The following is a 26,043-nucleotide window of genomic DNA, read 5'->3' on the forward strand; positions in this document are numbered from 1 at the left end:
AGAAAAAGAAGGAAGCATATGTCAGGTATAGACAGGATAGATCGAGTGAATCCTTAGAAGAGTATAAAGGAAGTAGGAGTATATTTAAAAGGGAAATCAGGAGGGCAAAAAGGGGACATGAGATAGCTTTGGCAAAAAGAATTAAGGAGAATCCAAAGAGTTTTTATAAATACACTAAGGACAAAAGGGTAACTAGGGAGAGAATAGGGCCCCTCGAAGATCAGCAAGGCGGCCTTTTCGTAGAACCACAGAAAATGGGGGAGATACGAAATGAGTATTTTACATCAGTATTTACCGTGGAAAAGAATATGGAAGATATAGACTGTAGGGAAATAGATGGTGACATCTTGCAAAATGTCCAGATTACAGAGGAGGAAGTGCTGGATGTCTTGAAACACATAAAAGTGGATAAATCCCCAGGACCTGAGCAGGTGTACCCGAGAACTCTGTGGGAAGTTAGAGAAGTGATTGCTGGGCCTCTTGCTGAGATATTTGTATAATCGATAGTCACAGGTAAGGTGCCAGAAGACTTGAGGTTGGCTAACGTCGTGCCACTGTTAAAGAAGGGTGGTAAGGACAAGTCAGGGAACTATAGACCAGTGAGCCTGACCTCGGTGGTGGGCAAGTTGTTGGACGGAATCCTGAGGGACAGGATGTACATGTATTTGGAAAGGCAAGGACTGATTAGGGATAGTCAACATGGTTTTGTGCATGGGAAATCATGTCTCACCAAATTGATTGAGTTTTTTGAGGAAGTAACAAAGAGGATTGATGAGGGCAGAGCAGTAGATGTGAGCTGTATGGACTTCAGTAAGGCATTTGACACGGTTCCCCATGGGAGACTGATTAGCAAGATTAGATTTCATGGAATACAGGGAGAATTAGCCATTTGGATACAGAACTGGCTCAAAGGTAGAAGACAGAGGGTGGTGGTGGAGGGTTGCTTTTCAGACTGGAGGCCTGTGACCAGTGGGATGCCACAAGGATCGGTGCTGGGTCCTCTACTTTTTGTCATTTACATAAATGATTTGGATGTGAGCATAAGAGGTACAGTTAGTAAGTTTGCAGATGACACCAAAATTGGAGGTGTAGTGGTCAGCGAAGAGGGTTACTTCAGATTACAACAGGATCTGGACCAGATGGGCCAATGGGCTGAGAAGTGGCAGATGGAGTTAATTCAGATAAATGCGAGGTGCTGCATTTTGGGATCGCAAATCTTAGCAGGACTTATACACCTTCATGGTAAGGTCCTGGGGAGTGTTGCTGAACAAAGAAACCTTGGAGTGCAGGTTCATAGGTCCTTGAAAGTGGAGTCGCAGGTAGATAGGATAGTGAAGAAGGCGTTTGGTATGCTTTCCTTTATTGATCAGAGTATTGAGTACAGGCGTACTCAATATGAGAGATGGTCTTATTGAAACATAAGATTCTGGGATGACTTGTTGGGGTATAAAGTAACTCTACAGAGACTGGTATTCCATCACCTAGCCACCCATTATTTACACAGGAACAGATCTTCTGCATAGTACTGGCTCATCCAGAGTCTCTGACACTCGTCCCTTTTATATGCCAGCCAGAGGTCCTGTTGCGGCTGTACAGGTCATTGGTTAGGTCACTGTTGGAATACTGTGTGCAATTCTGGTCTCCTTCCTATTGGAAAGATGACCTCCAATTTCTTTCCACCTCATGAATTATTGTGATTAAGACTGCTGCACATGAAAGTATGCTGGCAGATTTGGTGATAATTTTCAAAAGTGAATTGTTAAATACTTGAGATGTAAAAAAAACTAAAGAAAGTGAAAGTGTGGAGTGGGACTAGTTAGATAATTACTGTGTTACCACAGGGCTGACTGACACTAGTCTGATAGAGAGATGATGGAATAGTGGTAATGTCAATAGACTCGTAATCTACAGCCACAACCTAATGTTCTGGGATATGGGTTCAAACTCCACTAGTAGATGGTGAAATTTGAATTTAATTTGAAACTAAATCTGGAAATATAATAGTGACTGTGTAATTATTAATGTGAAAACCTATGTGATTCTCTAATTTCCTTTCGGGAGAGAGATCCTTACCTGGTCTGGCTTGCATGTGACTCCAAAGCTAGTGCAATTTAATTGACTCTTAACTGCCCTCAGAAATAGCTCAGAGAGCCAGTCAGCTCAATGGCATCTAGGGATGAACAGCAAATGGGAGTCTTGCAAAGGATGCCCACATTTCATATCAGAATTAAAAGAAAAAGATGAATTGATTGATCTCTTCTGTGCTGCATCAGTCTTGATTCCATGTAACATAGGCATTTGTTAGAATGATATTGCCATTATCTATCCCCCATGCAAGCTTAAGTCTTACAAAAAGAAAATATTTGAAACAGTATAAAGATTGTTCAATCTGCCACAAATGACAGTAAAAGGAGAGTAAATGTTAAGATTAGCTGATTAACTGAAAATCCTAGAATGTCAGAAGCAAGGCATGATATACCTGTGAATGACTGATTAATTTTCCACCTTTTATTGGCATCATTGTTATGTGTTTAATCACATGTTTGCACATTTATGTATAACTTATTCCTCTTTGTTCCTGACATCATCTGTTAACTTGACCAAAACAAATGAATTAGAAAATGTGAAAGTACCAAGGGTTGTACGCTTTGAATGTGTTTTGACCTCTAGGATCACTCATTAACTTAACATTATCTCAAATGCTGAAAGAAAATAATTTAATTTTTCCACAAGCGAAGTGCACATAGTTCCGGTTAGACATCATTACATATTGCTTTGTTCATTTGATCATATTAATTCTTATTCAACACTAATTCAGTCTTGTTTTGGTTCCTTATCCTTAATTCAGAACATGTAGCTTTAAGCGTCACTTTAGTGTCTTGAAAATATAATCTAAGTCAACACTAAAATACAGCACCGAGTTTTTGGGGCACCATTGGAAGTGCCAACTTTTGGATTAGATATTAAATTGATGACGTCCTTTAGTAAGTGTATTAAAACATTCCTTGACAGTACTCGAAGAAGAGTGGAGGAGTTTTGGTTCTGTTGGAAAGTTAACCTTCAATTACTATTCCTAAAATATATTCTCGACTTATTATCTGATATACATGGATTCTTACCATGCACTAATAGATTACTGTGCTGTGTTTACCAAATCAGTGACCATATTTCAAAGAGAGTTTAACTGTAAAACATATTGGAATATCCTGAGTAGACAGAAGCTCTACAACAATGCAGGTCTTTCATTTCACTTCCATTTACAGATTTATTGACTTTGATTAAGTTTTGCCCTTATGTTGTTTAGATTATTTTGTCAATAATTGGCACCAAACAATATTATGAATGTAAAATGTATCACTCATTGTTTGTAATCTTAACTTCACTTGATACTGAGACATCTTTAAATTAATTTTCAAGAACTTGCATTTCTTGACAGACCTTTACTCCATTTTTTTGGACATCCACCATCTGCAATTGACAATATTTCACTATTCCTTCAGTATTGCTGGGTCAAGCAGCTCACCATCACTACCACCTCAACAGCAACTAGGATGGATAATAAATCCTCGCTCAGGCAGCGATGCTCGAATCCCGTGATTGAAGAACAAAATTTACTGCCCCTTTCTCACCGATGATGAAGCTTTTGGCTTTTGATCTCTCGGCATATCACTGAAATATCACTTGTTGAACCCAAATGCTTGCTTTATGAAGATAAAGTTGGAAGTGGCGAGAGGCATTGTGGATCCATATTTTTACTCATACCAGGAGCCCGTTTGCTCAAATCCCGCTGCCTCACCTTAGTAGTCCTTCTAATTGCCATTGTCAGTGTAGTTAATGATGAATATGGGATAACAGCAGCTGGCAGCAAAGTATTGTTGAAGTTTTGATTCATTTGTTCTTCACAGTTAGTAAACTCCCATATCCTTCTGAATCCTGAATATACTTCTAAGCTAATCATAACTCAATTTCAATTCCTTAAAATGAGCCTTTGGCCATCTCTTATTCTGCACTGTTCTCACTGCCAACTTTGTGTTGCTACATTAAAAGCCCACTACAATTGCAAGTCGCACCTGTGGATTACTCCATTAATTCCTTCATAACAAGACCATAACTCAAGATACAAACTCTAGTTGAGTTATCTCACAGACCAAGTGAGTTCTTTTATACTCACGCTTAAAGCCTTTGCAGAGTTGCAAATGTGAATAGTTTCTCATCAAATTACCAACATACTGATCCTGCATTGATCTTCAGATGATGTATTAAATTGGGACCTCTTCTGCCAATTTTAAGAGTATGTGGAAAATTCCACTGCTTTTCAAGAAATACCAAGGAGTTTTCCCTCAATCAGCACCAATAAAAAAAACATGAATTATTTGTTGTTTGTGGAAAACTGCTGTCTATAAATGGTAACTATGTTTTTTAACCTATCGCACACTATTTGAAAACATAATTGGCCAAGTGCTTTAAGATGTTCAGCAAATGTAATATTTATTATATAAACATAAGTTAATTGCTTTTAGTATTTTTCTCATCTAACTGGCTAACTCAGAGTGCAGCAGTTGCTCTGCACATGACCCAACTTAAAAGTCCAGTTTCTCTTTTTTTAGCGTATTTGTTGCAGTATGGGTAGATGAGTGATTGGTCTTGTCTGTCCGATTTTCATACATGATTGACTTTGCAGGCGAATATCACTGAAGAATACAACGTCCAGCAAGACAGGCACACACATTGGCCCCTTCAGTCAAACAGAGTGCTGATGCCATTTGGTGCAGAAATCATTAGATGTCTTTGAACACTAACTCACTCAAGAATATTATTGCTATTACTGCTGTTTTCTTTCAGGATAAAATCGACTGATGTGTGCCTATTATACAGGAGAAGCATATGCACAAAAATGACTTAAAGGCATGTTGTCCATTTTTCCTTTCCCAAAGTTTTGGGACATGTCTATTCCAATAAACCCTTACTGTGCAGAGGATGTTTCCATCTAGCATATGGAAAAGAACAAAAAAGCTATGTACTATACAGGGTTCCCAATTTACAAGCATCAACTTGCACTTGTACATATGAAGGCACTGCTGTGCAAGGGTGTAATTTTTAAAGATCTGACATACAACATTTCCTGTACTTATGAATAGCTATTTTGTACTGTTCTGTATTGTGTTCTGAATTCCGTACAAATCAAATTGAGAACAGACTCAATAATGGGAACCTGTTCACAACCCGGGAACTGTCTGTAATCTTTTTATTGCTTCACGGGTCATAATTTTCTTTGGACTTTCTGCCTTAGTTTTGCTCTAAGTGCAGCACTCTTTATAAAGGTAATTAAAATTTCCAACAAAGTTAAGGTGCATAGCAGCAGATTGAAGAAATCCAGAGCCATAATGGCACAAAATGACAATAAATCTCGTCAGGAAAGATAGGTTTATGCAGGTGCCTAAGAGGGTTTTTTTGTTGTATTCTGTTGTCTTTCAGTTACTGTAAACTTTCCTAATGGAAGTTAGGATCTTTGATGGCAATTTGACTCAGTTTTGGTGTTTTTCAGAAGATTTTAGTTTTAAGTATCACAACAGGATTTCAACTGAAGGATCATTATGTTGTTAGAGATGTGCTGACTTTCAGATGAGATTAAACCAATGCTCTGTATGTCTTTACATGTGAATGTAGCTTTGTTGAGGAAGTTCTGCCAATAGTAGCCATTCATCCCTCAGTTTAACACCACCAAAAACACAAATTAACCAGTCATTCATTTCATTTGCTATTTGAGATTTTGCCACATGCAAAATGTCTGTTTTGCTTGTGTAAATGGATTGTGTCTGCTCTTGTAAGGAACTAATTGTCTTTGAGGTCTCTCTGAGGGTGTTCTAAACAGTCCAAATGTGTTTTGAAAATGCAAGTTCTTTGTTGTCTTTAGGATCGTAAAGTGATCCTTTAGGATCATAAAACAATTATAGGCATAAACCTTTTTCTTTAGCTAGTATAAGCAAGAATGAAACAACAGTAAATGTTTATTAGTCAATCACAACAAAATAAGAACAAATACATAGAAACTGAATTGGAATATTCAATAGAGATGTGCAACAAATATTTGAATATTGTTAACAGCAGATGTCATACCATGAATGCCAAATATTCATGTAATACTTCCAATAAGCATCTAAGCTATCTACTAATGATCTTAATTTCTTGTGTTTTCAAGACTCCTATTAAAATGCTAGACTGTAAATCCAGCAGCCTCACAGCCCCCTGGCAGGTTGTGGAAGCTACCATCAATGTGGAAGTGTATATCCCTGTACCAGCATCTGCGGAACAACAGTTTGACAAGAATTCATTGGTATGAGTTACTTATTTTGTTTCAAATTATTTTTCATATTTGCATTGAATAGGGTTTCTTGGGTCAAAACTCTACTCTTGTTTTGGATTCAGCTACTGAATTCTGTAGAAAACTAAAGAAGACAAGGTATGATAAAGGATGAGGAGTGCAGAGATGTTTGGCATGGCAATCGCCCAATCTTCATTTAATAGTGTTGATGGAGGTGCTTAGAAATCACTTTATTACCCAGGTGTTTATGGGAGCTGGAGAAAATACTAATTTTAACAAATGTTCTTTGAAGTGGTGATGCCATGCCAATCTCTTAACATTTGTGGATTAAGATATCTAATACCTAATAGAAGATTCAAGAAAATCTAACTAACATTTTTAAAACTAATTTTCTGTTCACTTTTTTTGCTATGATTTTTTTTCTCTGATCAAATAAATTCAAATGCTAGCACAGAAATTATTCCATTTTAATTGATTGGTTTAAAATTCAAAACACAATTCCAGCAATTGTCACAGTGCCATCTCTACTATTGTTATTCTACATTCTGTCATTGCTGGACGGATATGCAGCAATGTAAATACAAAGATGCATCCATATGCTTGTCATCTGTGGCTCAGGTTCCAGGCTGATACGTCAGTGCTGTATTGAATGAGCGTAGCATTGTCAGGAGTGCATCTTTCATATGAAATGTTAAACCTCAAGACTCATCTGCCTGCCAGAGAGGATGTAAAAATCTCACAGCATCATTTTAAAGAAGAGCAGGGAGGCCGTTCCCAGTGCCATGACCAGATATTTTCGGATCAGCCTGTTCAGAAATATTATGACATATTTCTAGAGCAGGTGAGATTTGAATCTGGAACTCCTGGCTCAGACGTAGGTACACTATCACTCACTTCAGGCAGGGTTCACGCCTGCTATTTGGCTTTGTTTTCTTGTGGTGTGACCAACTTTAATCCCTCAGTCAGAATCATATGAAGCACAGCATCTGGTCATAATCACATTGCCATTTGCGGACATTAGCTGAGTAAAAATTGGCTGTCATGTTTGGTGTAAAACAATAGCAAGTGTACTTGAAAAATAATTCATTGGCTGTAAAGCACTTTGAGATGTCTGTTGTGAAAACTATAATACAAATGCAAGCCTTTTATTCCCTCTTAACACCAAATCAGTGGAAGTTTGATTCCATAAGATTAGTTACATGATTTGTGTGTCCCTTTACAATACAATAATTTGTGAAGTTGTGGTGTCTTTCAACTGTCACTCAGTTGTGTTATGCTAAGCATTTGCTATGATTGTGAGAGTTAAAGAGAGGATATGCAATGGTAATCTTTATTGTCTGTGTAATTATTTTCCTGTACTTTTTAATCTCTTCCCTTACACCATTTCTCCCTTCCCAGAAAGGTCTGAATTCCTGGGCAAAACAAATTATGCTAAGCAGTTACCTGATAAATGGACAGTTTAAAGAACCAGACAGCCTACTAGGAGAAGGATCGGTATGGAAGCTGAATAATGATCTCGGATTTGTTGCTTTTTTAAAAAATGCGTGTAATATAGAAATACCTGACCAGCTGATTTGTAGTACGATAGTTACTGACCAAAAAAAGTGTTATTTATTTCAATTTTTTGCATTTATATCTTTGAACAGCCTTTTCGGTGTCATCTAGCTGAGTGGGTTTGTACTTAGTTGGTTCCATTCTTCTATAGCTAATGACCAGATCCAGAGAAGCAATTGCAAATTATTTTCTGACTCCTGTGCTGTTACCTTTGTAGTCCCAAAAGGATCTCTCCTTGCCCCCTTTCTGTTTCTCATCTACATATTGCTACACAGCAACGACGTCTGAAAATACAGCATCAGTGTGCACATGTATACCAACAACATCTGACCCTACCTGTAATTTCTGCCAACTAAACAGTAGCAAAACTGAAACCTTTGTTTTGAGCCATGTGTAAACTCAGTTACTGAGCCACTATGCCCATTCTTGACAGCTGTCGAGTGCTGAATCTTACTGCTATATTTGAGCAACTTCACTAAGCTGTCTTATTTCCATCACCTGTCTCTGTCCCTATCTCAACTCACCTGTTGCTGAAACACTCAGCCATGTCTTTAATTACCTCCAGTCTAGAATGTTCCTGTGCATTCCACATTGTAAAACTTGAGACCATCCAAAACTCTGCTACCCCTGACCTAACTCTTAAAATCCTGCTCCCCCAGCACCCCATTCTTGCTAATCTATTTTGTTTCTTGGGTTTCCATGCCTTCATTTAGAATGTCTCATCCATTTTCCTGCAGTGACACAGGGTTAGTCAATAACTTCATCGTGAAAGAGGCTGTAGGTAACTGCAATCATAGCATTATTGAATTTTGCCATAAGTCTGAAGATGAGAGGTGTGAGTCAACGACTAGTGTTTTAAACCTGAATAAAGTTAATTATAAGAATACGAAAGTAGAAGGGGCAGAAGTGAACTGGGAAATTGGATTAAAAGGTACAATGGTAGAAACACAGCAAAGACCATTAAGGCGATAGTTAATAATTGTCAGCAAACCTTTACCCCAGTGAGAAAGAAAGGTTCTTTGAGAAGAATGCATCATGTGTGCCAAAATATAGAAGTTAAAGATAGTAAAAATTGAAAGAAACCCTCTACAATTTTTCAAACATATCTTCACTATAGAAGATGTAGAAAAATTCCCAAAGACGTTCTAATTGTCTCGCTTTTGAGTGACAGAAATGTTTTTTATAGGAAATAAACAACATTTGTATTCTTAGTGCAATACTTACTGTAACTATGATGTAGGGTGAATTTAATTTATATGCAGTATTTAAATTTATACTGACCTATTTTTGTTATTTTTACAGAAAAAGAAATTACCAGCGGAAGTTCAGTTCCTGACAGCTCCTGTTAGTTCTGACAGCTAACTTTTCAATTCTCATTATTTTCGAAATAGCTAGTCAAAAATGTTTATTTAGTGTCATCGTTTTCTTTGACATGTTCAATATTAATCAACAGTAAATATGTCTATTTTTTAATAAAATGCGTCAGCCCAAAAAGTTATTAATAGTAACAAATCAGAGAAAATACAAATAATGAAAATCTGGCATAGTTGCAGAAAATACTGAAAACAAGATCAGCCAGCATCTTTAGTGAGCAAAAGACAATAAATAACTTGGACCACATGGCAGAATATAGCGATAGCAAAATTAAAATAGCTGTTCCTGATTCGCCATTATACTCTTTGTACTGGAGCCCAGCTTAAATAGTGCCATGAAGAAAATTTGTGAGTCACCTGAATAGAGTGCACATGTTCTGCAAATCTTACCTACATAACTAGACAATGAAGTGGAAGCTCCTCAAGAGATAAGTATGAAACAATTTATCTTGGACAGAAAGGAGCAGGAATGCATCTTTGCATTCCAGGCACATAATCTCTGCCTATTGTAATGTTGGTTTCTCCCCTTCCTCCTGTAACTCCCTGCTTGATAGCTAGATTGAGATCCCAATATTTCGGTAAATTATGATTTAATTTATATAATGGAAAGCCAGTTGTGATAACATAGTAACGAGCCTGGCAGCATCCAAGAAGCAGGAGAGTTCATGTTTCGGGCATAAGCCGTTCGTGAAGGACTTATGCCCGAAAAGTCAACTCTCCTCCTTCTCAGATGCTGCCTGACCTGCTGTGCTTTTCCAGTGCCACACTTTTCTGACTCTCCAGCATCTGCAGTCCTCCCCTTCTCTCTAGTAATGGGGTCTGGCCATCTAAATGGATTGCACCTCCAGCCAAGAGGAATAAGTCCATATGTCTGACTGTCCAAATGTAACAGCCACTCTGTTATTCTCCTTCCCAGCATTCTGATGAACAATGTTGGTTTAATGCTGATGTATCCCTTTTTGTTATTCCACAAGTACCAAGTGTTCTGCTGGCATGTTTTGTTCTTGTAGTAAAAATAATAATTGTGTTGTAATACTATACTATGTGACTTCTAAATGATGTATTTTTTTTAGTTTGTAAAATCCTTTTTATATTAAGGTTCCTATTGCCGAGGGTGAGGTTGATGCCTTAATTGAAGACTGTGGCAGCTCTGTTGGTGTGAAGGGAACTGTACGTTGCAGAGCTTATCTCCATGGCAGTAAATCAAAAGTAAAAGATGCCATTCAGGTACAGCAATTGTATGATGATTAAAAAGTATTCTTAGGAGATTTACATCATTAACAGAAATGTTCTCAACAATATGAAATATAAATATAAGCAAGTTCTTCTGTGTTTCTTAATTTGTTGCTTCATGTGCTAAAATCGCTTGAATTTGGGTTATAACTGTAATTAACACGCATTAATTTTGCTACCATCTTCTTGAAGTGGAGATACACAAAAGATTTACATTGGGCACATTCAAAGAGCATTTCTATTAATTCTGTGAAGTAGAACATTTTTAAGTCCATTCTTATTTGATTATGTTATACTTTCTGTGGGTATACGGCAGGAAGATGCAAATGATTTGTGTTACACAAATAGTCTTCATTTAATTTTCTATTCTGTTCATTTGTGAACTTTCTGTGGTATGAACTATGTACTATGAGCTATGAACTCTGCTGTACAAGAGAAATAGAAGTAACTTAAAACAAAAATACTACACGAGTCTTAATTTATTTCTGTTTCTTCTGATTTTGAAGACGTCTTTTTCTGCTTGATCTTTGTTTACTCAACCCACACTTTCAGGATAATACTATTGCCTCTTTGTAAATTACAATTTTATGGCTTGAGAACTCCTCATCCTCCTGTAAAAAGAAGCAAATACTTCTTTTTATAACTAATATATTGACATTTTCCTGCAATGTCATAGAATCACATCTGCATAAATATAAGTGTATTGCATCCACTTTTCTAAAGAGAAGGCAGACCTATATTGTAATATGGACTTTTTTTTTTTTAAGAATTCAATGCTAAAAACAATGTCATTACATTTTAAAAGCCAACTTCAACACTTGTAGTGTCCTAATTTTAAGAGGTTTTATGGCTACAAAAATTGTTATAAATACATCTATTGATTAGTTATGAGGATGTGTGTTGATTTTTGAATAGTTGAGTTCATTCATGACTCGCCTTTTAACTACATGCAGCAAGACATTGTCAATATTTGGGTTTCGGCTAAAAAGTGGTAAATGGGGCATCCAATATGGTGGCGATCTAGGAGGATCGCGTTGCAGAGCTCTGCACCGCAGCACGGTGGGCGGCACGGTGGCACAGTGGTTAGCACTGCTGCCTCACAGCGCCAGAGACCCGGGTTCAATTCCCGCCTCAGACTGTGTGGAGTTTGCACATTCTCCCCGTGTCTGCGTGGGTTTCCTCCGGGTGCTCCGGTTTCCTCCCACAGTCCAAAGATGTGCAGGTCAGGTGAATTGGCCATACTAAATTGCCTGTAGTGTTAGGTAAGGGGTAAATGTAAATGTAGGGGTAGGGGTATGGGTGGGTTGTGCTTCGGCGGATCGATGTGGACTTGTTGGGCTGAAGGGCCTGTTTCCACACTGTAATGTAATCTAAACTAAAAAAAAGCACAAACAGGACAAACTTCTAACCTACCAACCCAGACCATCGCAATATCCTGGGACTCTGGAAAGGCTGTGGTGTCCTAGGAAATTGTTGAAAGTCAACTTACCTGGATTTTCGCTGTCTGGGGATACCCAAGAAGTAAGAAGGAGTGTCCGAGGCTAGCCTTCAGGATCCTTGGACTCAATTGCTTATCAGGCCCTGGTGAAGGAGCTCGCAAAATCTCGCAAGATGTTGGAAGCAGATAGAGGCGACGTTGGCCCCGATCTCTAACAGCAGCTGGGAGACCTGGGGAAAAAGGACGGATGAGGATGAACACAGAGTCACAGTGGTGGAAGCTGATACCAGTTCCTCCAAGGATAGGATCCAAGCCCTGGAGCCGCAGGTCCATGATTTGCATGACCAAGTGCATGATCTTGAGAACAGGGGTAGGAGAAAAAATATTCAGATTGGTCTGCCAGAGGGTAAGGAAGGTGAGCGGCTGGCAGAATTTATTGAGGACAGGTTTTCGAAATTCCTTAACTTGGAGACTGGAATGAGAGGCTTGAAGATCGAGAGGGCTCACCGGGTCACAGCACGGAGGTCAGGTCTGGGTCAACGTCCTCGTCCTTTGTTGGTGCGGCTTCATCATTATAGAGATAAGGAGAGAATCGTGGAAGCTTCCAGAATCCAGGGGAAGGATCTGAAGGAGAAAGTGAGGACTGCAGATGCTGGAGATCAGAGCTGAAAATGTGTTGCTGGAAAAGCGCGGCAGGTCAGGCAGCATCCAAGAAGCAGGAGAATCGACGTTTCGGGCATGAGCCCGAATAAGGGCTCATGCCCGAAATGTCGATTCTCCTGCTCCTTGGATGCTGCCTGACCTGCTGCGTTTTTCCAGCAGAAGGATCTGAAGGCCCTAATTTACGAGGGGTCTAAGATTATGTTCTTGCAGGACTTCTCAGCGGCAGTGATCCAAAAAAGGAAATCCTATGACGGTGATCCAGAGAAGACTGAGGGAGCTCGGGATCCAGTACTCTCTGAGGTATCCGGCGGTGCTTTGGATCACCTTAGATGGATCCGTACATCCCTTTGACACGTTGGAGAAGGCAAGAGACTTGGTGTACAAATTAATCTAATCTGAACAATTTAGTATGAACAAACAGTTGTATTGTTTGGATATGTCTTTGTTTTATCTTTAAAAAACAGTAGAAGTCCAGTTGGGGCTTTCTTTTCCTTTTTTTTAGTGGTAATAATCTGGTTTAAACTATATTTGGTTACAGTTGAGACGTGTACTTTCAATTTCAAAGTTAAGTTATACCAAAGGATGGGTGGGGTGTTTAGCCCCTTTTTTCTTTAAAAAAATGTTCATTATTCACCTTGCAATTCCGTGATGTATTTTCTTTCCTTTCTGCTTGTGTTTACGGTGCAGCTCTAGCTCGGAAGAGGGAAAATGGTTGGGATGGCTAGATGCCTACTCATGGGCAGTTTATACCTGGTTCAGGTATTTAAATGCCCGGGCTGCAGTCTTGGCAGTGGGTCAGGAAGTTGGGTTTTGGGATGGGTAGTTGCCCCCTTTCGGCAGGGAGTGAGTTCCTCTATTCAGCACCATTGGCGTTTTGTGTGTTGGTTTGCTTTTTGGTTTTTGTTATATATAATCTTTGATAGCTTTGTAGGTTTGTTAAATGTAGTGGTTTTAGTTTGTATAGTTTTTTATGTTAGATGCACCTTGTGACACTAAGGCTCGGCGATTTGTGGTCTGAGTTCCTCCTGTCTGGAATTTAAATGTTAGTGCAGAAGGTTATGGTTAATGACTTGATTAAATGGTGTACCTGGAACATAAAGGGGAGTCGCTCACCAATTAAGAGGAAGAAGGTACTTTTGAGTCTTAAAAAGGAGAAGGTGAATATTGCTTTGTTACAGGAGACGCACTTAGATGATAGGGAGCTTTTGAAACTACAGCAGAATGGCTTTGATTGGGTTTACTTTTCATCTTTTAATAACAGAAGTAGGGGAGAGGCTATGTTGGTTAGGAGGAATCTCCCATTTAAGTTACTAGAGTGTTGTAATTCTCAAAGACCTGAGAAACAGGGAAGAATATGGTGTTTTAAATGTTTATTGACCTCCGGCCCATCCCCTCAAATCTCTGCTAGATGCATTCTCTAAACTGATCAGTCTCGAGTCCCGGCATATCATTATAGGGAGAGATTTTAACTGCCTCATGGATCCCACAGTAGACAGGTTACCCATAGGCCCCCCATTACCCTCTATACAAACTAAACAATTAGTGGATCTGTGTGTGGTGTTAAGGTTCGTGGACGTCTGGAGGCATTTCCACTCTGCAGGCAGGGATTTTACGGTTTTCTTTCCAATCCACATAGATGTCACACCAGGATTGATTGTTTTCTGACCCCTGTGGCAACCCTGGACTTGGTAGCATCTTGTACGATTGGTAATATTACCAACTCCAATCATGCTCCAGCTTACCTGTTGGTTAACATTAAGGACATTACAATGGGGTCGAGGCACTGGCGAATGGATCCCTTTATCCACAAGGATAATAGGGTTGTGAAGTACTTCTGTAGGCAATTTTGGGCATTCCTAGACACTAACTCAGGCTCGGTTAATAGCCCATCCGTCCTTTGGAAAACTGCCAGGGGTGATTTATTTCCTACTCTGCCAGTAGGAAGTGGCAGAAGGGTGAGCAGCAACGTCTCTTCGAAGCATGGTTGAAGGCAGCCGAGAAGGCTTACTTTGACAGGCCTCGTTGGTCAAGGTACAGAGGATTACGGAGCTGCGGTCTGTTTTGAATTCCATGCTCATGCAGACACCAAAGAAGGAGCTTACTTTTGCAAAGCAAAGATTTTATGAGCATGGTGACAGGCCAGGCAAATACTTAGCATATCTCGCCAGGAAGAGGAGTGCCCCTCAAGCCATTATGGCGATTAGGGAAGGGTCTAGGAACCTAACCTGTGACTCCAAAAAGATTAATGTGGCATTCCAGAGATTTTACTCTTAAATTATACCAATCTGAGCGTTGTGAGGAGGGGCGGAGTCCTTTTTCAAGGATCTGGAGCTGCCGGGTGTGACCTCCGAACAAGAGTCTTTTCTCAATGCCCTCTTATCAGAGCAAGAGGTGCAAGAGGCTGTGAAGCAGCTTCAGAGTGGAAAGGTGCCCGATCCTGATGGACTTCACAGCAAATTCTATAAGGAAATTATAAACATACAGTAGCGCCTCAACATACGAATGACTCCGTTCACTAACAAATTGGTTTACGAACAGGATTGTACATAAAATTTTGCTTCAACGTACGTACGAAATTCAAGGTACGAACGCAAAAAGCCCGCGTGCAACCACGTGGTTTCATTGTTCTGCTTTGCTACGTGCGCTTTGAACGCAAAAGCTCTCGGGCCCCGTGTGATCTCATTCAATTCGCCTTTGGTGCGCGCACGCTGTGAACATCGTTCATTGCTACATCCAAGCATTCTTACGTAGCTATCCGAACAATGGGAAACATTGATTCAGTTCGCAAACTTTTCGGTTTGCGAACTGGGTTCCGGAACGGATTAAGTTCGTAAGTCGAGATGCTACTGTATTGTCAGGCCCGATGCTCAATATGTTTCATGACTCATACAGTCATGATTGTGTCTCATCATCTCTGAGAGGGGCCAATGTTTCGCTTATTCTTAAAAAAGGGAAGGTCTCGGAGGACTGTGCTTCGTACAGGCCCATTTCACTCTTAAATGTGGATTTTAAAATCCTCTCTAGGACTCTTGTGTTAAGGCTGAAGACTGTGTTATTTTCTATTAAAGAGGACGAGGCGGGCTTCATAAAGGGCCGCAGATCCTCCAATAATGTTAGGAGGCTGCTTCATGTAATTCAAGCATGTCGATAGCAGTCAATACAGGGATTGGTGATTTCTCTAGATGCAGAGAAGGCATTTGACTGAGTTGTGTGGCCATACTTTTTTTTAATACAAAGAACAAAGAAAATTTACAGCCCTTCGGCCCTCCAAGCCTGAACTGATCTGAATGTACTGTCTAAACCTGTCGGTCAATTTCTAAGCATTTGTATCCCTCTGTTCCCAACCTACTCATGCATCTGTCCAAATGCAAGTTAAATGAATCTACCGTGCCTGCCTCTACCACCTCTGCTGGCAACGCGTTCCAAACGCCCACCACCCTCTGTGTAAAGTACTTGCCGCATGTATCCCCCTTCAACTTTCCACCTGTCACCTTGAAAGCATGACCTCTCGTTATTGAATTCTTCACCCTGGGAAAAAGCTTGTCTCTATCCACCCTGTCTATACCCTTCATGATTTTGTAAACCTCAATCAGGTTCCCCCCCAATCTCCTTTTTTCTAGTGAAAATAAACCTAACCTACTCAACCTCGCTTCATTGCTAGCACCTTCCATACCAGGCAACATCCTAGTAAACCTTCTCTGCACCCTCTCCAAAGCGTCCACATCCTTTTGGTAATGTGGCGACCAGAACTGTACACAGCATTCTAAATGCAGCTGAACTGGTTTGGCTTGGGCGAAGTCTTCATAAGATGGGTAAAGGTTCTCTATAATAACCCTCTCGCTACAGTCATCACCAATGGGGTGCTATCAAGCAATTTTAACATTTTTAGGGACAGGGCTGTCCCCTTTCGTCACTGCTTTTTACATTGGTGATTGAACCATTGGCAGAATCCATTCGTAGGGATCCCAAATATCAGCTCCAGAAGTGGGGTCAAGATATTACGTAAGATTTCGTTGTACGCGGACGATGTCCTTTTTTTTATCAAATCCAGCAGTTTCAGTGCCTCACCCGAAACAATGCATCAGCGCATTTTGCGCCTTTTCGGGATACAAGATTAATCTTGCAAAATCAGAGGCCATACCTGTGGTTGGTCTTATGAAGGTGCTAGGTCTTGAGGGCGAATATTGTTTTCCATTTAGTGGTCACAGCGGGGTTTTGTGTATTTGGGCATATTCACTACTCCAGTTCTGGATCGGTTGTTCAAAGCTAATTTTGTTCAATTATTTGACAAAATCAAACAAGACCTTCAAAGATGGGAGGCGCTTCCGGTCTCAGATAACGCTTATTAAGATGAATATTCTTCCCCGTTTGTTGTACCCTATATGGATGCTTCCCTGATTTTCAATAAGCAAACTTTCAGGAGACTGAACGGCTGGTTCAGCTCCTTTATTTGGCATCATAAGCGGCCCCTCATTAAATTAGCTAAACTGCAATTGCCTTACAGATTGGGGGGATGGATCTCCCGGACATTAAAACATATCAACTAAGCTCGCTTTTATCCTACGTGAGTGATTGGGCCTGTGGCGACCCTCTTTCAATATAGTTAGATATTGAAACCCCCCAGGCTAGGTGGCCCTTTACTAACTTGCTGTTTTTGGACCAAATTAGGACAGTTAGGGAGTATTGCCATAACCCAATAGTTATCAATATTGTTAAAACATGGAGGGCAATTCGGCAGAGGGAAGGCAATTTTGGCAAAACATCCTCTTACACCAAGAGTGAGTATGCCGGATTTTCAATCAGGGATGATAGATTCAGGATTTAAACATTGGGAAGCAGGAGGTGTGTCCTGCATGGGCGATTTATTTGAGGGAGAAACACTGGTGTCCTTTGGTCAGTTAGCATGGAAATACGAGCTATCTAACAAGGACCTCTTTCATTTTTTCAAGTTAAGGATTTTATTCAAAAAAAACTACACTTTTAACTAATCCCTACAAATCTGACATAAAATGAAGGGTGCTCAGTGCTTTATATCATCAATTGAGGGAGGTGCCCCCTCAGATGAGTTTGATCGACTCAGCAGGGTGTGGGAGAGAGTGCTAGGTGTTGAGGTTTCTTCAGAGGCTTGGGAAGATGTTTGGGAAAACACAAGCAAGATATGAATTTGCAATAGGACCCATGCTTTACAGTTGAAAATTCTCCACAGAATCCACTTGGCTCCAGACCGTTTGTCAAAACTTAAACCAGGGGTATCTTCATGTCCCAAGTGCGAGGTTAGTACGGGCACTCTTACCCATTGTCTCTGGTCCTGTGGTAGGCTTCAAACATAGGCTTCAGAGCACTGTGGCAGTTGCATTGGAGGGGACTTTGAGTGTAAGGGTGGAGAAGGACCCAATCTCTCCTCTTCTTGGCCTACCCAGTGTGTTTCCTGTAGATGCGCAGAAGGAAAAACTTTTCAACATCCTCACTTTCTGTACAAGAAAGAATATCTTGTTAGTTTAGGTATCCAAAATGCCCCCAAGCCTGTTGGGTTGGTGGAAGGTTGTTATAGAGCATATTCCCTTGGATTTTCTCACAAATATGGTACACTACAAAACTGAGAATTTTTATAAGACATTGCAGCCCTTTTTTGGAATGCCTGGACACGGATTTATCTGCCACACTAATAAGAACTTTTATATAGCCATAATGATTGTGTTTTACGTGTCCAATATCAAAGGAGGAGGAACTGCGAACGTATGAGTGTCTTGTTTGGCTGAGTCGAGTTTATTTTATTCATTTGTTGTTGGTTATTGTTTATTTCAATAGTTAGTTAAGGTTTTTTTTAAATATATATTTTTCTATAATCATTTGTACATGTGGGTGGGTTGGGTTTTTTTTAACTCTTTTTTTGTGTTCTTTATTTGTATTGTTTTGAATTGTATTGTTTTAATATTTAAAAAAATACAATATTGTTGTAATATTTAAAAAATCTATTTTTCTATAAAAGTATATATTTTTTAAAGAAGTGGTAAATAAAATCCATCCCACAGAAATGCCAGAAAACGGCCATCTTCATCAACACAGTATCTAACCACCTCTCCTTGATATTCATTAACTTCCTTCAGTATTCTAGGAGTAAGTATTGGGCAAAAACTATTGAGCAAGGAAACCAGAATTAAATACAGTACCGGTCGTTCTGCTATAACATGTGTTTCATTAATGCAAATTCACTGTAATGCGATTGACGAATTGGGGGCACTGTTTCTGAAGCACAAACTTTTAAAACGTGTGTTGGCTGTAACACGATTACTTTGCCAACACTTTTAAACCACAATTTTTCTGTAATGCGGGGTTACACAACCCGTATTCCAAAAGTATGGCCTAACCAATCTCCTGTACAGCCGCAATATGACCTCCCAACTCTCAAAGTCAATGCACTGACCAATAAAGGCAAGCATACCAAACCTGTCGACCTGAGACTCCATTTTCAAGGAACTATGAACCTAAACCCAAGTCTCTTTGCTCAGCAACACTCCCCAGGACCCTACCATTAAGTGTATAAGTCCGCCTTGACTTGCCTATCAAAATATAGAACCTCACATTTATCGAGATTCAACTCCATTTTTGCCCAACTGTGGAGAATTGCAAAACAGGTATTGCTAGAAAAACTCAGCAAATCTGACAATATCTGTGGAGAGAAAGCAGAATTAGCATTTCCGATTTGGTGATCCTTCTTCAGAACTGTGAACAGTTTATGGTCTGCATGTGATTACATAATATATCATTGAAGTGACAGTGCTGTTCTATTGTACAGCAAGTAAATAGGATTATTAATCAGCACATAAAAAACTAGCAAGGCATAATTTAGTGCACAATTCAATATTTATTCCTCTGCCAAAATTTGGATAATTTCAGAGGTTAATGAACTGTCATTCCCCGTTATTTTTAGTTGTTAACACAAACAAAGTATTCATTATGTGTAATCGTAAAGTAAAATTCAAGACCTACTTCAACTTCAAGAGTTGCCATATATTTTATTTCCTCATTTCTAAAACATATTTCCAGTTAACTGCATGTGGTTTTATCCCTAGTCCTTTAGAATTGATGCCTTCAGAAAAATGACATTGATATAAATGTACTATGGATATAAGAGTCATTTGATTTCAAATTTCAATATCTGTTTGTAAGCAAGGAATAACAGATAAACTCGTATTAAGAATGCTGTTATTTTGCTTAAAGTATATAGTGTGTACTATAATGTCAACTCAGATGTAACAATTAATCAACTCCTTTTTTTAGGCTCTAAAAAGAGATGTGCTGAACACTGTGTATATCCGCTGTGAAATGGTATTTGAGGATCAAATTCTGAACAAAAATGTTGGTATGTAACATATGTCTCATTGAAGTGAAAGAAAAAAACTACAGATGCTGGAGATCCAAGACAAGAACAGAAACTGCTGGAGAAACTCAGCAGGTCTGGCAACATCTGTGGGAGCAAACAGTTAATTTTTATGGCAGGTCACTAGACTTGAAACATTAATTCTGTTTTCTCTCCACAGATGTTGCCAGATCTACTTAGTTCCTCCAGCAACTTCTGCTTTAGTTTCAGATATCCTGTTGACTTCTCCCTGTATTCTTTAATCAAGTATTATTAGCATTAACCTCAATTTTAAATGATATATGACCAGAATAATACTTAGGAATATTAATATTTTGATGTTCAAACAGCTGAGATTTCACTATTGCATTAATGTTTGCTTAACCCACTGAATGGCCTTGATGTTATGAGGAAATCATTTCATTTAATGTACGACTTCCCTGCTGTCTGCCTGAAACTTATGCTTGTCAGTTGTTTAATGATTAACTTGTTTCCATCCACTGGTGGATAGTGTAGATAAGATCTCTTTTTATTTAAATTACCTGCAAGATAACATGCTCAATAGTTGAAAGATTGAAACTGAGTCAACCTTGAAATATAGATATTTATCATAAATCTAGGGCATACTGTTACAGTATTCCAGGGTACCACTGATGATTGATCAGTGACCCTTCGTAATGAGTAAGCCTTGGGCAGTATATTTATGACATGTATCATTTGCATCCAGCTCTAAATGATGTTACAAACTAGTATCCCAAAAGAGAAGACTGACAGTGAAAAGTATATCAACACTGTGAGTTGTGCTATTCCAATGGACTAAATGTACATTTGGATGTTGCAAAGCTGTTTCTCTGCTCTCTGTTTATTTCTCCTGGGAGAGATTGCCTGCTTTAACTCAGACAAAAACAAAAGCTTTAACTATATGAAATTCTTCACACTAAGGAGAGGAAATGCTAGGAATTCTCAACAAGCTGGCAGTATCTGCAGAGAGAAACTAAACCAAAGTTTCAGGTTGGTAATCTCCTGCAAGAGTTGTTCTGCTAAAGGATATCATAAATCTGAAATGTTAACATTGTTTCTCTCTCTGCAGACGTCACCTGGCTAGTTGACCATTTCGATATTCCTGTTTTTATTTTGCATTTCCAACATCTGCATTGTTTTCCTTTTGAAGCTTTCAGTAGGTCATTTGTAACCATTATATATGGGGATAAGCATTAGGCTATCCTGAAATAAAAATCAGAATACTGTGGTACTGAAGGTGTAATTATATCAGGCCAATTAAAACAGGCCATCTGATGTAAGTAGGGGCAAGTTAGTAAAAAGATAATTACTTGAATCTGGCTGATTTGCATGATTGAAATTATAATTGTGATTTTCAAAAATGAATCCAATAACTGAAGAGATCAAAATTGCGGAGCTACTGGAAAAAAACGAAATGAGTGTGGGAGTATTTTAAAACAATTCTGGTACAGATACAGTTGGCCGAATCACCCCCTGTGCTGTGGCCTTACTATGATTCTATATAAAGTAGATGAAGTGAAGTATGTTTCTAAATTGTGAGAAGTAATGGAAACAAAATCCTGTATTTCCAATATGATTTGATAGAAATTTAGAAGTAACTTGTAGCTGAAGTCCTGGTGGATGGTAGTGAAAGATCAACAGTCTGTTCAGAGATTTTACAAGTTACAGCACTGAGAAGGACTTTATTTATAAAAGATGAAGTCATTTATGTAATTCTATGCAAATTTTATAATTGAAAAGAAGTGTTTACTTATGAAAAAAAGTTAATATTGAAAAGGATTGAGAATCATGAAGAGCATGAGAATGGTCCACAGTTAATCATTCATTGTGATCTTTGTCATTGATGGCTGTGCCTTGAGTTGCTAAGGCCCTAAGCACTAGAATTCCCTTCACCTCCCCTAAAACGTTTTGACTTCTCCATCTTTCCTTCTTTAAGAAACTCCTTAACATCTCCTGCTTTCACCAAATTCTTACCAACTGCCCTAATATCACCTTATTTTGCTTGACATCAAACTTTATTATGCAAGGCCTTTATCCAGCAACTTGGAGTGTTTTATTACATTTAAAAAGTGGCATGCACAGAAGTTATTATTTTGCTGCCACTCAACTTTCTTGTAATGTTTGAGATCCCTGTCCATAGTAGTGGCTGTATTTAACTTATATGATAATATCATTGTAAACGTTATCTCTGGTGACCCCATAATCCATGGCCTGACGAGATTTTCCGTGTTTTCACCAAATACTGAAAATTTGCTCAAAGCTGCATTTCCCAGTGTCTAGGTTTGTCTGTCCTTGTGGTGATTCTACTCCTTTGGACTGCACTGTAAGGCTTGTGTATGATGACTGGTTGGCTGTTTTCTTCACTTTAAGTCTTGAGATAACTGATAAACCTACAGTCCTGCAGCTGCTGCTATCTACTCAGGTTCAGACTATCTTCAGTACACTTTTGGCTTTCACCATTATCTTGCAATTATATTGGCCATATTCAGAAATTCCTTTTTCTGGGACAAAGCTTATTTCTGTGCAGCTTTTGGATATTGTTGTAGTGTTATGGTATGGTGTCAGTTTCACTTTCCATTTCCAAATATGGCCTCAGGGTCAATCCTGGTTCAGCCATGTTGCATTTTCACAGAAACTATCTGACTGCTGCATCATCCTTTGCGTTTGTGCAGTTTAAATAATAATTTTCTTTTTAACCTGACTACTTTTTTGAAAACGAATAAATAAAAAATGAATCTTAAATGATTTATAAGATACTTGTCTATGGGGTTAACTCAAACTCTCACTCATTCTAATCCCAGCTGAAACTTCATGTGGATTTACAAGTTAAATCATGTCATGCCCAAATTGTCTGAGAACAGTCCCTTCTTTCGGCCTCTTGGCCAAAAGTTGACCAATCATTTACTCTCCGCCACCATTGATATTGGTCAGATATCCAGCTTAGAGTTATAAAGGATGGTTAGACCATCTGTATTCCAGGCAAATAATCCATAACCTTATTACCCCAATTGCTAAATCTAACTTTCCACTTCTTGTGTGCCTGCTTTCTACAGCAAATGAGGCAGGTCAGGTATATGTCTATTAGATATGAATTATTACCAAGACACGGGAGAAGATCTGGATCCTTGGGTATGTTTGTAAGTTTGAGCCCCAGTCCACAAATTCTCCCATCAAGTAGAAGAATCTATCAGGTCAATACAATTAAGGCTGGAATTTGTTACTTAAGAGTGAAATATGTTCTGTATATCCTTTGTCGTAACTTAATCAATGATGACTAGACCATGCTGTTGATCCTTACTGGCTAGAAGAGGCCCTGTGAAGTCTATTTGTATTTGCTTCTTCTGGCTAACCAATGTTTCTGTGCAACTTTGCTGTATTTCCTTCTTAGGCCCATAGTAACTCGAACTAGTTGTCACTGCCTCCTCAGCTACTATATCTCCCCAATTCACTGAAGTCTGCCACCATCTGGTGGGTTTGGACTTACATTACTGCTGCCTTTAATAGCAGCTTCCACTAAATCTTTGATTATAATCATCATTTTCATATTTTTACTCATTGTTTCATTCGTTAATACTCTATAAATAATTGTGTGTAAACATGTGATAATCTACCAACATTTCTAATTATTTCAAAGTTCCATTATAACTGGTGCCTTGACTCTGAAACAATACTCATAGATTGAGGGATAGCTAATGTAACCCCACTATTTAAAAAAAAAGAGATTGAAAGAAAGCAGAAATTATAGATCAGTAGAGGGGAAATGCTACAGTCTATTATAAACAATTTAATAGCCGAGCCGTGAGAGGATCAGTGACATGGCGTCACAAGAAGGAAATCATATTTGACCAATTATTGGAATTTTTCAAGGGTGTAATAGTAGATTTGACAAGGAAGAGCCAGTGGATATGGTTTACTTAGACTTTCAGAAGGCTTTTAATAAGGTCCCACAAAAGACATGAGCATGTAAGATTAGACTGCTAGGGATTGGGGGTAGACTACTAACATGCGTGGAGAATTGGTTGCTACAAATAAATGTTTTTTTTCCTGAGTGTTAGGCAGTGACTATTGGGGTACCACAGGGGTCAGTGCTTGGACCCTATCTATTCACTACATACATTTAATTCCCTGGTCTAAATCATTAATTTAATATCTCAAGTTTGCAGAACTGGATGGGAAATTGAACTATGTGGAGAATGCAGAGATGCTTCACTGTGATTTGGACAAATTGAGTGAGTGGACACATGCAAGGCAGATGAAGTATAATGGGGATAATTGAGAGGGTATCCACTTTAGGTACCAAAGATAAGAAGGCAGGTCATTATCTGAATGATAGATTGGAAAAGAGGGTGGTACAGCGAGACTCTCTTTGCTGAAATTAAGAACGCAGATGCAGTAGGTGGTGAAGAAATCAAGTGGTATGTTGGTCTTTATAATGAGGGAAATCATGTACGTGAACGGAGATGACTTTCTGCAATTGTACAGGGCTTGTTGAGACCCGATTTGGAGTATTATGTGCAGTCCTGTTCTCATTTTTGGAGGAAAGATGTTCTGGCAATCGAGTAAGTGTATCGAAGATCTACCAGACGGATTCTTTGGATGACGGATTGATATATAAAGAAAAACTGGATCAGTTAGGTCTACATTCACTAGAGTTTGGAAGAATAAGGTGGGATCTCATCAAAATCTATCAAATTCTAACAGGATTCTGGGTAATCCAAGTTGAAGGACAGGGAAAAGTTGTGGCTATAAGAGCTGCTCATTTTTTGAGGTATTTTCAGTGTTGGAGTTGATTTCCTTGAATTCTAGGAGCAGTAATTACTGTTTTATAAGTTGTTTCATTGTTTTGGAAAAAAAGGATCAAAACAACAGCAGCTATATAAGGATCCTACTCATTAACTACAGTTCAGCCTTCAAAACTATTATCCCCTTGAGACTTGGTGATCTCAGACTAAGCCCTACTCTCTGCAACTGGATCCTCAGTTTCCTTACCCACAGGCCACAATCAGTGAAGATTGGGGACAATATTTCATCCTCACTAACACTCAATAATGGAGCCACCCAGGGAAGCGTACTCAGCCCCTACTGTACTCACTGTATACCCATGACTGTGTCGCCAAATACCAGACTAATGCCATTTACAAGTTCGCTGGTGACACCACCATAGTCGGTCGAATCTCAGATGCGACGAAACAGAATACATATGGGAAATGGGAGACCTGGAAAAATGGTGCACTGAGAACAATCTAGCTTTCAATGCCGGCAAAACCCAGGAACTCATTATTGACTTTCGGTGGGATGTTATTCATGCCCCCCTACACATTAACAGCACAGAGGTGGAACGAGTGGAGAGTGTCAAGCTCCTGGAAGTGGTCATCCACAACAAGCTTTTTTTGACTCTTCATGTGTACACACTGGTTATAAAGGCCCAACGATGTTTCTTACTCCTCAGGCAGCCGAGGAAATTTGGCATGACAGCAAATACCCTTGCCAACGTTTATTGGTGCGCCATTGAGAGCATTCTGTCTGGATGTTTCACAACCTGGTATGGCAACTTTACCATTCAAGATCGAAGATAGTTACAGAGAGTGGTGAACTCAGCCTGGACAATCAAAGGCCAACCTCCCAACTATAGAATCCATCTATCAGGCCCGCTGTCAAAGAAAGGCCCTGGCAATGCTTTTCCACAACTTCCATCATCGGGAGAAGATACAGATGTCTGAACACACGCACCAGCCAGTTTTGAAATCGTTTCTACCCTACTGTTGTTAGAAACCGAATGGATTCACAAACCCTTAACATTTGCCTGTGCTTGTGTTTTTGTTTTTGCTGCTGTTTACCAATTATTTACTTATCTATGTTACTTAACTCTGTGATCTGCCTGTATTGTTGACAAGACGAAGCTTTTCACTGTGCCTTGGCACACGTGACAATAAATTCAATTCAATTAACTTTGAAAAGGAAGAAGAGAGAGGGAACAAGTACCATGTGGGAAGTGAAGTGAGTGAAACAGACGGAGAAGTAAACCAGCACGGCTGACTGCCTCTGCTGTTTGGTTTCAAGCATCTCTGTACATTGGAAT

General features: G+C 39.2%; 1 protein-coding gene across 1 annotated transcript in view; it reads left to right on the plus strand.

The window, feature by feature from the left end:
• The window catches only part of odr4 (odr-4 GPCR localization factor homolog), a 117,574-nt gene that overhangs the window by 59,080 nt on the left and 32,451 nt on the right, over nucleotides 1-26,043 (plus strand). The window contains exons 8-12 of the mRNA XM_043699510.1: nucleotides 6,200-6,334; nucleotides 7,721-7,816; nucleotides 9,179-9,220; nucleotides 10,348-10,476; nucleotides 19,865-19,946. Coding sequence (XP_043555445.1) covers nucleotides 6,200-6,334; nucleotides 7,721-7,816; nucleotides 9,179-9,220; nucleotides 10,348-10,476; nucleotides 19,865-19,946 — 484 coding nt within the window. The remainder of the gene's footprint in view (nucleotides 1-6,199; nucleotides 6,335-7,720; nucleotides 7,817-9,178; nucleotides 9,221-10,347; nucleotides 10,477-19,864; nucleotides 19,947-26,043) is intronic.

This window comes from Chiloscyllium plagiosum, chromosome 11 (genome assembly GCF_004010195.1).
Source record: "Chiloscyllium plagiosum isolate BGI_BamShark_2017 chromosome 11, ASM401019v2, whole genome shotgun sequence".
Classification (NCBI taxonomy): Eukaryota; Metazoa; Chordata; class Chondrichthyes; order Orectolobiformes; family Hemiscylliidae; genus Chiloscyllium; species Chiloscyllium plagiosum.